Source organism: Chanos chanos, chromosome 6 (genome assembly GCF_902362185.1).
Source record: "Chanos chanos chromosome 6, fChaCha1.1, whole genome shotgun sequence".
Lineage (NCBI taxonomy): Eukaryota > Metazoa > Chordata > Actinopteri > Gonorynchiformes > Chanidae > Chanos > Chanos chanos.
This window is the reverse complement of record NC_044500.1, coordinates 34526060-34541571: the sequence shown is the minus strand read 5'-3', so window position 1 is coordinate 34541571 and position 15512 is coordinate 34526060. Positions and strand designations below refer to the sequence as shown.

At 39.2% G+C, this 15512-nt stretch overlaps 1 protein-coding gene across 1 annotated transcript in view; it reads right to left on the bottom strand.

Moving 5' to 3' along the window:
* Positions 1–14712, bottom strand: part of igsf21a (immunoglobin superfamily, member 21a) — a 138719-nt gene extending 124007 nt beyond the window's left edge. Inside the window, exon 1 of the mRNA XM_030778542.1 lies at positions 14574–14712. Coding sequence (XP_030634402.1) covers positions 14574–14712 — 139 coding nt within the window. The remainder of the gene's footprint in view (positions 1–14573) is intronic.
* Positions 14713–15512: the final 800 nt, after the last annotated feature.

Below are 15512 nucleotides of genomic sequence, written 5' to 3'. Positions count from 1 at the left end.
CTTTAGGTAGCTTTTGGTCTACGTCAATAAGTGAAGACATCTTGACCTCTCTGGGTTTTTTTTTTTTTTTTCCCCTCTCCAGCAGTGTTGCAAATGAGCAAGTCAGAAATATAAGCAGACTAGGTCTTCACAACACCACATGCCTGTCTCTTAACAGCTATACACATAAAACCCTGCAGTGAAGGGAGAACAACGGGCGCGTTTTATCTTGCCATGGAACCTGGACCACATTTTCCTCCCCAGAGCTTTTAAAAGCAAGCAACCGGCTCTCGGACAGAGTGCTTGTTAATTTTTTAGACATTAGGTTAATCACACTCACTCCGCCATATGTGCATTATCAAGTTCATTGACCTATGGTAGTTCCTCTGTCCAGAATAAAGGACTTAGAGCAAAGCTAATCAGAATAGCCCTGAGAATATGATTCATACAGCTCAAGGTTCTATAAGACATACAGCTAGTCTTTATATGTTGTTTGTTGTTGTTCCACTGAAAGGATAACTGCAGAAAGCACTGAACACTGTAGACTGAGCACTGTGGAATTGCCAAAAGTTGCATGGGTATACACAACCCAATACATTATTTATACCTATCAGTGGGAAACATGCACATACATATTCATTCAAGAAAGGCATTCTGTAGTAAATATCACTGCATATACACTATATATCCCTGGCCTGGACTCATCCTTCTTTAAGCTTGTAATGGCCCTCAGGCAACTGCCCTACCCAGCACCCTGCCGACTGCTCTACTCTGTTAGTCCTCTGGTAGGGTCTAATTCTACCAAACTGCTGCAAGACCACTCAGTGTATGCAGCAGGATACTGTCATTACAGCAAGAGTGGTGTCAACGTCTTTCTAATCACACAATAATACCATTTTTATGGTGGTTTTTTGGACAGACAGTGGTAATTTCAGGTCAAATTGTTGACTGGGCTGCAGGCACCATTATAGGTTCTTTGATTCTTGAACTTCTGCCAGCCATTATTTAGTTGCACATCAAAAGGGCGAAGTAATCACAAACGGCCACAAAAACAATTTAAGTGTATGGAAGAACAGGGCAAAATCTACTGTGGTATAGTTGTAATGCTGACATTTTCTTCTGTTAAAAAAGAATTCTGTAGCTGTTCACAGGAGGGTTATATTATGTGTCTATGGATATGTGCACATAAATGCACCACTTTAACTGCCATAAAACTCTAGAAAAATGTCACTGTTACAACTGACCCTAACTTGGCTTCTTTGCCCTGCTCACCCTTACATTTCAGTCATGGTACATGAAATTTGCACATGTACACTTCTAGAACACAACTAAATGTCTTCAAGAGGCCCATAAGAAATTAAACATCTGATCAGCATGATACAACTATCTTATGTATGGCCTTCAGTACAGAAATAGGGTTTTTGTCTCAACATACCTCCTTCATAGCTCCTTCTGATTTAAATATTAACAGTTAAGAGCACCCCTAATTACGACCCCGTCTAACGTCAAAAGGGTGAACCCTACATCTGTGATCCATAGTTCAAATCCTAGCGATGCCACACTTGTCCACTTTGGCCAAGACTCTAAAATAATACAGTTGAGCATGTTCCCTCGGCTGGCTGCATCATTCTCCCTCTCACTCAGTGGTAGCCACTGTCAGTCAGGCATCTACATATCTGCAGGGTTGAGTTAAGCAAATAGCACTCTCATATATTGCTTAACAATGCTATGCAAAAAAAAAAAAAAAAGTATCGATTGCCTTCACAAGTCAGAGGAATTGAACTCAAGCTTCATTCAGCTCAAAACTGACAAAATTACAATGGAAGGAGGAGACAATACAGCAAAGGGTTAATGGGTTTTTTGTTTGTTTGTTTGTTTTTTGTGGAAAATGTTACATGAGATTAGAAAAAAGAACAACAGAGGCTTGACCAACACATCCACAATGTGTATTGGACACAATGTGTATTGTACACTGAATACAAGAGCAGCATTAAGAGAATTACACATTATTTTAATGTCACTCAATGACACTTGAAACTAATATTCCCCAGTGTGTCACGATGAATTTCAGTGTAATAACATTACACATCTTGTACCAATCTAATGACAAGGGGATTTATGAATGGCACAGTCAATCCCAGGAAGATATCTAATGTGTCATTACAGAAATTTGTTTAAGTCTTCTTCAGACACAAATATTCCTTACTAAACATGCAGAGTTCAGAGAAGATGCCTTAAGGACAGGGATTATACGGCACTCAGTAAACATGCCTTAAGAGTGTAACCTCAGGGGAGTATTGCTGCTGTGTGTCTCTTGGGAGAGACGTCACTGAGCATGATGGGAAATAATCTGTTGTCAGAGGATGCGCGGCCCACACAATCCCTCCCCGCCTCCGCAGCTCTGGCCCATCCAAGCTGACGTCAATGTGTGGATTAGGTTGTTTTTCCTTTTTTCCCTCCCTTTTTATTCCTCCTCCCCGTCCAAACCTGAAAACTCTGTTTTCCCAACAAACATGAGAGAAATGCATTCATAGAGTGCAACACTCGTTTGAAAACCTACAAACAAAAATGGTTGTATGTGAATAGCAATAACTAGACTCCTTCTCAACCAACCATCAGAGCAACCATTTTAGAGAGGTCTGATGGAGAGGTCCTCAGGCTCAAAGATTTCTGCTAATGGATATGCAGAGAGAGCCTTGGAGAGGCTATAAAAGCTGTATTTGTCTCACAAATGTCAATAAATTATTGGGGAAAAATGAATAAATAAGTAAAATGAAAGAATACGGAAAAAATGGTAAAATTATACCAGATGTACCTCCATTACACAGGAGATAAAAACCTTGACTGATAGTTTGGAAAGCCCAGCATGGTTTGACAGGGTAAAGGGGTCAATGTTAAAAGGTAGCCTGGGCCAGCAACGGCTAATAGCACAGACACTATCTCTCAGAGGCTCAAACAGGATTCCTCATTATTCTTGGCAATAGACTGCCTGCCACAGAGACGAAGAAATCGTTTCAGCAAATGTCTTAATGAATAATTTTGTCGGCCATAACATGCATTTTGTTGTCTCCGTAAAATGCCCCCGTCTTTTCTTTTTTTCCCTTTTTTTTGGTAATAGAAATACCTCCCGGTTTATCATTTCATATTTGACAACATTTATTAATGGTAATGGAATCTAAGCTGATATGTTATTATGTATATTTCTAACCTGCTACACTATACAGGAAGGACATACAAAGCTGCTCTGTGAAGGTCAAAGTGAAAAAAAAAATAAAAATCCAATTCTAGCAAATATTACAATGACAAGACTGTAATACCAGATACAAGATGTTACTCTTTAAAATGAGCTGGAAATTCAAAATGAAAAGAATGATTAAAAAAAAAAAAAAAGAAAGAAAGAAATCCCCTTTTGGGGGATTCTTATTCCTACAGGCATAGGTGTCTGAGATTGAACCATGAGAATACAAATAAGTGTCACACAGTATTTTGTGCCGTGTGCCTGTTACCACTCTCAAATGGCAGTCTAATATAAGCATACTGTGGCAGAGTGATTTTTATTACTTTCTGGCCATGTTTACGCACGATAAGAAAATCGGATAATCCACATTAGGACATAAGATGTGGAGGAGAGTCGGAAGAGGATTTAGGGAAATTGCTTATGAAGCTTGTCAAAATGATGACTGATTGTGACACTCACTAATCCTAAGAAAAGTGAGGCAGGGAAGAGCAGTCACAGCTTGACTCAGACCACAAACGTGTGGTGAAGTTGTCACAAGGAAAGCTCAGGGAATTGCTCCATGATTTCAGGGAAGGATTACCGTGGTCATCTTGTTTTTCAAGACTTTTCCCTTGAGACCAATCATAAACACCTTTATTCTTCCTTTCTAATCTTGTTGCTAAGACAGATTGTCTCATGAAGACATTGCATTAATTAATATTTTCATTGTTTTCAATAAGTTAGAGTTGAAGTCAGTAAATTGGACTGAAATTTCAATGGTTGCAGGTTGCATAATTGGCTCTTAAAGAAAATGTAAACTTAAGCTCAATTAACAGTTTTGCCATCACATCACAACAAAATTACAGAGAACTCACGAATAAGGACAGTACTGTGCAATTAAGTGATGTGATTTGGTGCTTATTTGGTTCTTGTCTGTCTAAACAGCAAGCTACCATCATATACAACGTAGAAAAAGTCCCAACCTAGACAAAGAGGGAAATCCTGCAATGAATCAGTGATATGTCTGAGCCACCGGTCACAAAATAATCAGTTGTTCTTGAAATCACATGGGGGGGGGGGGGGGGGGGGGGGTAAAAACAACCAGCAGAGTTTTCACCATGACACACTGAAGAGCAGTTATCACACTGCTCTAGATTTTTCTACCCATGGCATTGGCTTGTCTTCACTAATTATTGAATGCATTATATATGACTCTGTAGACCGATATGACAGCCTGCGCTAGAGCCACCAGGGCCAAGGGAAGTTCATCTGTCACAATGTTCATCTCCATGATATTCTCCCAGCTCCATCACCCTGAAAGAGCAAATATAAAGGCAGCCAGGGACTAGGCACTTGGCATAATGGCCAGAGATCCACTGCATTATTTGTACTGAAAGAGCCGTAAACCTTCTGGTCTTCCCACAGGGCCTGAATCAGCGAGGCAACAAGTCATCTTGGATGTAGAACCATTTCAACGTGTGCCTGTTAATAAAATATGGTAATGGACTTCCTATCGCCAGTTTTCAGCAAACAGGGCACTTTAGCAGGTCTGCAAAACTATCAAAGGAATTGTTCAGATTCAGCTATTTACATGGGAGCCAAATAGATGTGACATACACTGCCTCTAGGGATGAACAAAGCCATGTTTCAGCTCGAGGAACTGTGTCATTTTATTGACAGAGTCTGATGTCAACAACAGAGGGCTGCATGATAAGGAAAATGAAGGTGATGTGCATTAACCGTGGAATTGGAAATCAGGAGTTAGGGCAATGATGGTGCTAAAGTGGTGCATGTACATGCGCTTCATCTTTTTGTCATTTTCATACTGAACATGGATATATTCATCTCAACTGAGCTTCTGTGGCTTTGATATGTTCATTCTAATCTGGAATAGACATATTACATTTCATTGAATTTCCTATCAGTTTGTTGACAGAATATCTAAAATTTCTCTCAAGCTGTGTGATTTTTTGTGTTATCACAATTAATTTTCAGGGATAGAAAAAGTACATATGTATCAAGAAGGAGTATTAGCAAAACATCACTACTAACAAATTATGTAAATATGAGCGATCAGTGTTTGCTATACCTAAATCTTACATAATTTAAATTTTGCTATTGTTTGTTATGTAATGCATCCGTGTTTTACCTCACACATAAAGCATGTGCTTGATGTGAAACAAAATGCAAGGCAGATTCTTTAGATGATTAATAATTTGTTATGGTTTTACATGTATTCATGTTTATGGAAGTCTTAGTCTTAGACCTAGACTAAAAAAAAAAGGATATCGAAAACGAATGGACCAAAAAAACATAAGTCAAAATATGCCAATTGTGTGAGCTTTTTTGTAAAGTACTCAAAAGGCAGCACAGATCACAAAAAGTACTGCACTTTTGTAAAGTGGTGTTGTCTAATCACTTTTCAATCTCAAATGGTCTTGCAGAAATTGCGTTGTCTGCTGAACAAGAAACATGCATCTGTGATAGCCAGCATATCTGATGTACACAATGCACCAAAGCAAAAGCCTGACAGATGTGATTATTTTGTAATGGCCCTATCATTTGCAGTCCACTGGTCTAGCTGTGAGGCGAAAGGCAGGCTGAAAATACAGACTCTAGTTTCTGGGTCACTTTGTAGATTGTGCTGTCCCAATAGCCATTCTGGCATTTATAAGAGAGTTTCAAGAATTTGAGGAGCTAGAAGTTGAACCAAGACCATGGTAAACAATGCAGAAACACCATCTCATTGCCTTATTTCCTATAGCTTGAATCAAGCAACATAACTGTTGAAAACTATTTCTTCTATAGGGACACCCTGGACTCAAATATGGTCAAGTATGGTCAAGTTGGGAGAATACAAGTGTTTGTAAACTAAAAAGCAAATGACAGAAACTTTACTTATACGTTCTCTTAGATCATTTTTCCATTTTATATAACTGCTAAATAGGGCATTGAGCCAAAGGCTGGTGATTGGTGGACAGAAAGACTGCCACATCCCCCTTTCCTGCCAGTATCTATTCTTACTTCCTCTTAGTCAAGCCCAGCTGTCACAGGCAGACAGGGCAGAACAGAGGAAGGCCTCAGATCCAGCACCCAGCTTTTTAACTCCCCACTAAACCCTCACACATTTCCGATCCTGAGCCCACAGACCTCACTGCTATACACTGAAATCAGCAATCAAAATTACATCCTTTTTTTTCCTAACAGCACTGTTCACGCAATGCACAGGACGGCAAACACATGCAATGCATGCCGTACCATTGCGATATTAAAATTAAAGTGATGGTCCATAGGATTTTAACATGTCATTTAAAAGAGTACACCACAGAGCACATTTGTTTTTATTTATTTTTTTTATTTTATTTTATTCATTGTAGTCCTAATTTTTAAAGACTGTTCCTCGCTTTAAACAAGTGACATGTATAGTGGGATTCTCTACAAGGAAGCATAGTGCTCCCCTTATCCCTCACCCTGGAGTCAGAACACAGTATCTGGGGCTGCGATTATGTCGCTCCTTAACCTTGGAAAGAAGAAATACTCCTGCCACATTCATCTATCAGTAAATACATTCTAAGGGCTGGGCTGTCCCTCCATTCTAATCAAAACAGGCTTTGTTCACTGCACATTGATCTTTGAACCCACTTTCTGCTGTTACAACGGATGAATCTGTAGCTTGGGTACATCTCTATTTTTATCCTTCTAAGAATATGATGTCTTGCTTTTCCTCACATGGACCAGTCAGAAATGATTAAGTTTATATGCAGATTCTAACGGCCACTTTGTTGCTCAAATGTTGTGAGAGGCTATTATGATTTCACTTAAGTTTTTTCATTTAATAAAATCGACAAATAATTTTTATGTCAGTTCAGTCAAAAACCACAATTCTGAGACAAAGCCTACCAGAATGCTAACCCTCAGCTCATGAAAATCTCTCTATTAGATTCTCTGTGTGTGCATACGAAAGGCACAATGGGACTGCCAAAGGGACATACATTTGTTTGGTCATCTTAACAGATTCAGTGTATCTGCACTTGATAATAGACCTGCACCATGACTTCAGAGATTACTTAATCACAAGAGATTTAAGAGCACCATGGATAGATACACACTTATTAGTACTTAATTACCGAGGAGTATAGGTCCACACTGTGACCTCTTAGGACTGACACTGAATGAAATGAGAGCTAAAGATCAATACACAATCAAATGTTTACACTAAATCCCTTAACTGAAGAGGGTAAGAGAAAGGCTACAAGTAGATATGTTCACACACATTATTTTCTTCACATGCAATAAAAAGAAATGTTTTCAAAGCACTACCGATAGTGAGAAAATGAGGTGCATTAAAGTTGAGCATATGTAAGACCTAGACCCAAAATAATGGTAAATGGTAAAATTTCTTCTACATAATGAGTGCATTTACATGTGTAATGGCACATTAACAAATTATAACAGTGCCAATGGAAACTCCAGTCTACAGATCCAAAGACCACCGCTCTGCTTTTACCTCCAACTACTTTAAAAGCTGAGACAGGATATGAAAAAAAAAACAAAAACTCCAAGTTCTGGGTACTGACAATAGCTCCTCAGGATAACCACCCTATCAAACAAACAAATGCTTGCCATCCAGGTGTTCCAGCTGGGTTGGCTCATGGGTCAGCGAACAGAAAGCGGTGAGGGTTTTGGAGAAATTTCACAGAAAGTGCAGATGTCTGCATGCGAATCCTGCTGACAGGTAAGACATGATGCACAGTACAGTATATAAGCACAAGATGCCACACAGGATTTCATCCGTTTCTCAAAAAGTGAAATGCTGAATTATCATTCATTCATTCATTCATTCATTCATTCATTTTCTAAGTCAGTTATCCTAATTAGGGTCTTGGGAGGTGATGGAGCCTATCCCAGCACTCACTGGGTGAAAGGTGGGGAAACACCCTGGACAGGTCACCAGTCCATCGCAGGGCAGACACACAGACAAACACACTCACACACACATTCACACCTAGGGGCAATTTAGTAACTCCAATTCGCCTGGCTTGCATGCCTTTGGACTGTGCGAAGAAATCGGAGCTCCCGGAGGAAACCCACACAGACATGGGGAGAACATGCAAACTACACACAGAAAGGACCCAGGACCCTCTTGCTGTGAGGCAACAGTGCTACCCACTGTGCCATCATGCCGCCCCAATGCTAAATTATCCATTAGCACTAGGTGAAAAGTTCACGTTTTTGAAACAGTCCTCCCTGCCCAGAGACAGTACTTGAAGACAATATGACTGTAAGCATGCATTGCACCTACCATTGTCAGACATCAAATGTTAGAGGAAAATAAAAGTCTATTTTTTTGTCAATTAATTGTTTTTTTTCTTAACAAATAATTTCATCTAAATAATTCAAACACACATGGTAAAGTTTTAGTTCAATTTTATTCTCTCCCATGAAAATATAATTCCACTCCACTAGAGGGATCTTGAAAACACAAGCAATAGCGGCCTGTTAGGAAAGTGCCGGATGTGCAGGAAACTACAGTAGTTAAGGAAGCTAAACAGCAATGGTCTGTAACAAGACATAAATGTACACTATATATAAATCAAAATGCCACAAAATGCCTAAAAGAAGGTCAAAATTGTTGAGAGCCTCTATTCTAAACCACTAAGCGTCAGTAGTCCAACTTAGAAAAGGATATGTATATAAGTGTGCGTGTGTGTGTGTGTATGTGCGCACTGTGTGGGTAAAAAGGAGGCTTCCTGCTTCTCTCTCAAAATGAGAAGCTTCGCCAAAATAATTAGCATCGGAGGTCAGATGTACACATGCATTAGAGGCTCTGTAATGACTCCAGAGGAGACTGATAAAGTACTAGATGGCTGCTGTTTCACACTATTGTGATTCATCGGATCCAGCCTTTGGTCCACACTGTTCTCTTGCGTGGGGTAACAGGGCAGATAACTGTCTTAAAGCCAGACCAAGCCCAGGCAGCAAAGCAGAATGACTAAAACATGAAAAGGTCTAGGATGGAAGCATGCTAGATGGTGGTCAAAGAGAATACCAGAGGCTCCATTTAATAATCCTCTCCTTCTACTCTCTTTGGCATCCTGTGATTTAATGTCAAAGAGTATTTCACAATGTCTGAATGCTGAATAATTTTACAAATATAAGTTTTATGGAGGGGCCTGAGGCACTGAATGTCGCTGAAAAAATGATCAATATTTTTTGAGTTGGCCCAAAAATTTCTGATGATGTTACCAGATATTGCAATTCACGAATGTTTACAAAATATAATGTACGCTATGATAAACCACATTTATGGAATTAATTATAGCCTGTTTGCCTAAACAATTCTTAAGAACACTTGCTAAAATCACTGTGAAATGTAGTTCATTTCTTCTCTGATGGAATCCATATTCCAATATGAATTTACCAAAACCTCTTGACCCACAACTATGAAATAATTTTGTTTATGGTTAAAAAAAAAAAAATCAGTAAGCATCTGGTCTCCCTCAGCAAAACACAAAAGTCAATCTCTCAAAAGACGCCGTCAAAAGACTCGAGCAAAATGAAATAGAACAACACCAGTTTACATCTTGTAATTAAGTACTTTTTTCAGTTTGCTGTTCTTCACATTATTGTATTTCTTTGTCGGACATAAACATAATTTGTGATACATTTCTTGATAAAGACTTCTGCAAGGCTACTGATAGACTGAGTAATCAAGATATGCATCAAGGCAATGGAGGTACAGAGCAGCATGAAGCTCTACAGTGGGTATTAGTACTGGTCTGTCCTTGACCATGGCATGCTATGACTCCATTGTCTCAGGCTATGGTTGCATACTAATGCCTCTTTTCCCCTTGGATTTTTGTATGCGGGGTGGTAACCCAGAGAACACAGAGATAATGCAAACTTATGATATGCATCCCTCTCTTTTATGAACACATGCATACACACACATGCACACAGGTAAACATGCGTTTACTCCCTCTGTCTATCTCTCACTTATAATATAAACAGAAGTTCTTTAACAACTAAATGATGTTACAGGTCATTCACTGCTACATGCTGTTTTGCCGCACTCACTGCATTCTGCACAGTTCAACAGTTGAAAGAAGCTTGTTTGACAAGTAATGGACAATCTAAAATTAAAAGCACCGGCATATTGTTCTCGACATGAAAAGACATGAGCAAAAATAGGTTCTGTGGCGACGGATATCAGCACAGCTCTGTATAATTGCATCTGTCCTGATTTGCTGCTGAGAGAGCTCAAAGGTTTTGATGCAATCTGGGCTGTAGAGCCCTTAGCTCTGTCACCTTCTGACTGCCAGTCTTAAAAATCCAGGTCAAAAAATCAGAGGATTGAAGGAGCTTTAGAGAAGGACCAGGACAGTGCCACAGCACAACAAAAACTTCCACTTTGCTCCACGGGAGATGTAAAATGATAACTGTGTGTTTCTTTACATTTTCAGTTTGTGTAAAGGCAATACATAGCCATTTCAAAATTTGAAGATGCCTCCACAGCCCCTAGCCTATGAGTTTATTCAACTTGTGGGAAATATTTCTTTTTTTTTTTGCGAGCACTACATTGCCCATAGGCTGATTAAACTAAAAAGAGCTACTCTGGAGGTTACCTTAAGTTTTAAGAGAGAAGTTACCTGTTTTTTTTTTTTGCTTGCTTGTTTGTTTGTTCGTTTTTTCTGACCTTGGGAGGTGAGAGAAGGTTGCTGAACGATTATTGCTGAAAAACACAGCTTGGACTGCCAACACCTGTCTTTCAAGCAGTAAGGATGCTTGATCATGATGGATCTAGTCAGGAAGGGCTCTTTATAGACAGGGAAACAGGAGAGTCCTCAGGGGGTAGGCAGACTAGTGAAGAGGCCATTTTACTCAGAATTGTCTAGAATTTAGAAGAAGATACATGAGGTCAAGACTGCACTTATAAAGGTATTCATACACATATTATCATCTTATCAAATAATAATAGTGATTTCACACATGAAATCTGCAGTGTCAGTATTGACAATCAAGTTCTCTATTCCAGAGGATAAAGTCACTGGCTTACTGCATGGAACTGTTTGCATGTTACTTCTACATCAGATGAACCACAGATTTAAAATATTTCAAAGGAGAAGCAGACACCAGATAGGCTTATTGATTGGTTTCTACGCTGGTAATAAGCAACAGCCATCTTGTTGCATACAAATTCACTGGTGTGAGTGGGAAAAAAGGAATCTAAGTGTTTCGGCAAGGGCCTTGTTTGTTTCCCATCACTGCCTTAGCCAATGGTCAACTTTTCATACCTTCAGATCTGTAAAGTAATTTCCACTATTAGAGTGTTAAATTACTCCTTGCATAACTTATCAGACAAATGTACATTGATTTTGTGTGAGCAAGACATCCAGGAGCCAAAAGAAATTTGCCACAGCAAGTATCAGACCTGGTTAACCACATCTAGTCGCATGCAAGTGAAATCAATGTTGCATGATTAAGCTTGTGTTTCAATTTTTTCCACACATAAATTGGATTACATATTGTGATCAGTGACAAATCTTTCAATAGCTTCTCAGATATGCTTAAATAAGGCTGTTAATTAGCTGGCATTCCAGTGTTTGGGCAACGAAAGTACAAAAAAAAAAAAAAAAAAACAAGAACTCAGTGAAGAGTTACACATGTGATCTGTGATGAAACCTCTTTTTCTTTTTGAGTGATTAAATCCCCAATGCAAGGCGTTAGTCTCATCTCAACTTCAGTATATTATCTGCAGTATTTATACTGTGTGGCAGTACTACATTAATAATACTACTACTAATAATAATAATAATAATACAAGTTTATTTAGAGACCAATATCACTATTTATAGTCTCAAAGGGCTTTACATATCCATAACAAAGTCAAATCAAAATTATATTAACATTACAATTATGTATGAAATCCATATGTTTGTATGTATGATATCTGTATCTTTACTTGCAACAAAGTTAAGACATTTATCACTGAACATGTTTAAGCCTGTATACCAGTTGATTTGACACTCTCTTTTCCAACAAATCATTCATCATACTATGTCTTTCTTTCTTTCTTTCTTTCTTTGGTTTTTTCTTTCTTTGGATGAATCATGTTTCTTGTGCTGTTCCAAATTTGCCTGTGTATATGCTTGTAAATGCATATTTACAAATTTACCACGACCATGGTTATAACTCACAGACTGACTCCCACAACTGAATAGATACAGATGCTAGTGGCAAAGAAGGGGGAACTTTGCCACACACACACATATATGTACACACACACACACACACACACACATATATATAAGATAATATATGTGTGTGTGTGTGTGTGTGTGTGTGTGAGAGAGAGAGAGAGACAGAGAGACAGAGAGACAGAGAGAGGGAGCATGTGTACATCATAGTCCAGACCTGTTACTTTGCCTTCATTGGCTATTGATAGCAGTACATTAAAGATTAAAGATAACACAGCAAAAAAATTACGGAAGATCAACACTTTCTTGATCATATTGGACTGGAAAATTATAATCCAAAACTGAATCCCAGGGGAAAATAATGCAATTCCATTGTGTACCAAGTGATAGGTGACGAATACTCTATGGTACTCCTCAGTTGTCCATATCCTAAGTGTCTCATCACTCAGCTGAGCTGTTCTTTTTTAACTAATATCAAGCCCCTCATGGAGTAGGCCATACACTGATACCAGCTGTAGGTCGGGACCACATTTACGACGTTTATATAGCAACCTAAAGTCACATCATAAAATACACTGACTTTTAGTACTAAAAAAAACAAAGAATGGTTATATTCACTTGGAAATTTCTTTGTAAAAAGGCAAAGGTTCATTTGGACAAAGAGCGCTGTCTCTCATACTCTTTCTCTATCACTAAACAATTTGAGTGCTGTTCTGCACAGCTACTCAAGGCAACATTTCAAAGCAGCAAGGCTGAACTAAGACAACATTTTGCAAAAGATAATGCTGCTCGGTGAACAGAAGGGAAGAACAATGTCATTGTAGGAGATATCTCATGATAATTTTCATCCCAATATTGCCATAAGGGGATGCATTATTCCATCCAGCTGGTGTGCAGCTGGGTAAGAACAGGGCTGAGTACCTTAAGTGTGCCTATTGTTGCTCCTGATGCTGGCACCTGAGTTTGTCAATCATTGTGCTGGTGCAGGTTTCTCTGCTATTTATTTGCCAGAGATATACAAATTCCTAAGGTTTTTATCAACATGATGTAAGTAGTATATTTCAGACATCTGAAAAGAACCAAGTGGACAAATAGTCAAAAAGCAGAAGGTGCTCTACATTGTGTTGAGCGAGGAGACAACATGGCACCAGCCTTCCCCTCTATTCTTCGTCAACCATGTCTGTACAGTATACTGCTAACTGCACATTTTCCCCATTCATTTTGATGCTTAAATAGGTTGTTTTATGTGCTCACTGACGCATACACATAATGGGAGGCGGTGGCGTTGTTTCTGAGACGTAACTATTTAATGGAGTGGCATATTCGTTGTGAGGGGCGCATGAGGGTACACGTGAGATGTAACCGCTGGATAGCCACCCGAGCTGTTTTGCGCAGGTCAAACATCAGTTGACTTCTTTTCGTCTAAAAGTTTCGACCTTCGCTTTTTTGATTAATTATATCCTACTTATATTCACAAAAATGACAAGAGCGGCACGACAGTTCCTGACTGAACGCTACCATTTTGATAAACGCGAAATATGTCAGGCAGTTGCGGACCGGGCTGGTAGCACATGTTTCACTGCTCTATGACTCATGTAAACTGTTGGCCCACATCTTCTCACAACTTTTACGTATTCCAGTGGTATCCAGATTGAAGATATATAAGTAGGGCTAATGTTATGCTTTGCTGATAACTGGTAACAATTTCGTAAACAATCATTTCGCTACTTCAAACCGTTATTATGATACTTCTGCTGACAGTTAGGCTATATCGTCGTTTTCAGCACTGTAGCTGCTAAAAATTAAATTCTCTTGCGCCAGTCTAGGGTGAAACATTTTTAAAATAATTCAGCTTCAAATCACCCCACCCGTGCCCTTTTCTACCAAGCCTTACCCAACTCTACCATCTCACGGAATGCCATAATAGAGGCGGCATTTACGGACGAAAAAGCTAGCCTATTATACCTCGAGAAGTAACCCGTTGGCAGACAAAAAGGGGAAAGTTAATACGAAGCCACAACACAATGATCGAGTATGACTGACATAGTTATCGAGGACAAGTGTGTCACAGATTGAAAAAGAACAGAGGAAAGGTCCGTGATGATCGAGCAACTATTTTTCAAAAACGGTGCTGATATCATCGTTCTGTGTCGATAATTATGATATAGAGCTTGACTTACCAACGGCTAAATCCAGTAGATCTGCGCACAAGAGAAAACACAAAGACAAGACGGTCATCTTTTCCATATTTTGCAATAAATCCCAAACTCCATTTGTGTTTACATGCTCTCCGGTTCTCCTCTGCGTAATCCCCACCATTTCAAAGGTATGAGATCGGGTGGTCCCCACAAACTGTTCATGATGCAGTTTAAGTATCAGTGGGAAATTGAAGTTCAGAATACGTACGCACTTTAGCAACGCAACGAGAACGAAGATAGAGAAAAGATTATTTGGAGCAACGCATTGAGAAAAAAAAATCTCCTCTAGTTCCACCAGCGCTTTGCAATGCGGTGGCAGTCGAGGATTAAAAAACCCGGTACAGATTTGGATGGAAATCTATGCTCTCCACTCAGTGTTCATCCTCTCTCCCTTTCCCTTCCCCTCTCTCTCACTCTCTCGCTCGCTCTCCCGCCCTCCAGACATAGACGCACGCACACACAGTCACTCCTGATCACTCGCTCTTTATTTCACACAATTTTCCTTAATCCTACCCTGGCTCCAAACCCTTCCCCTCTAATTCTGTCCACTAAGCCGATTTATTTCTGTAGGATTTTGTTTTTCCTTGGTGAAAAGGTTTTTAAAGATCATTATAACCATATACATGCTGCGACGCCTTACGCTGAATTAATCGTAAAGAGCCTGAAAGATCAAGTGCTTTAATTGTGACTACGACCATGCTAGCGGCCAGTGTAATAAATAATGTCGACTTAGTAATAAATCTAAAACATTCACGGATACGTACTCCGATTTTTTTTTTTTTTTAAATCACAGAGAGTTTTGAATGGACGTGGATATCCACAGGCATGTTCCAAGTGTTTTCTTAAACTATGGCGTTTATTTCCGAATGAAGTCTCGCAGATACGATCTGAATGACTTATACGCCAAATAACTATTAAGAC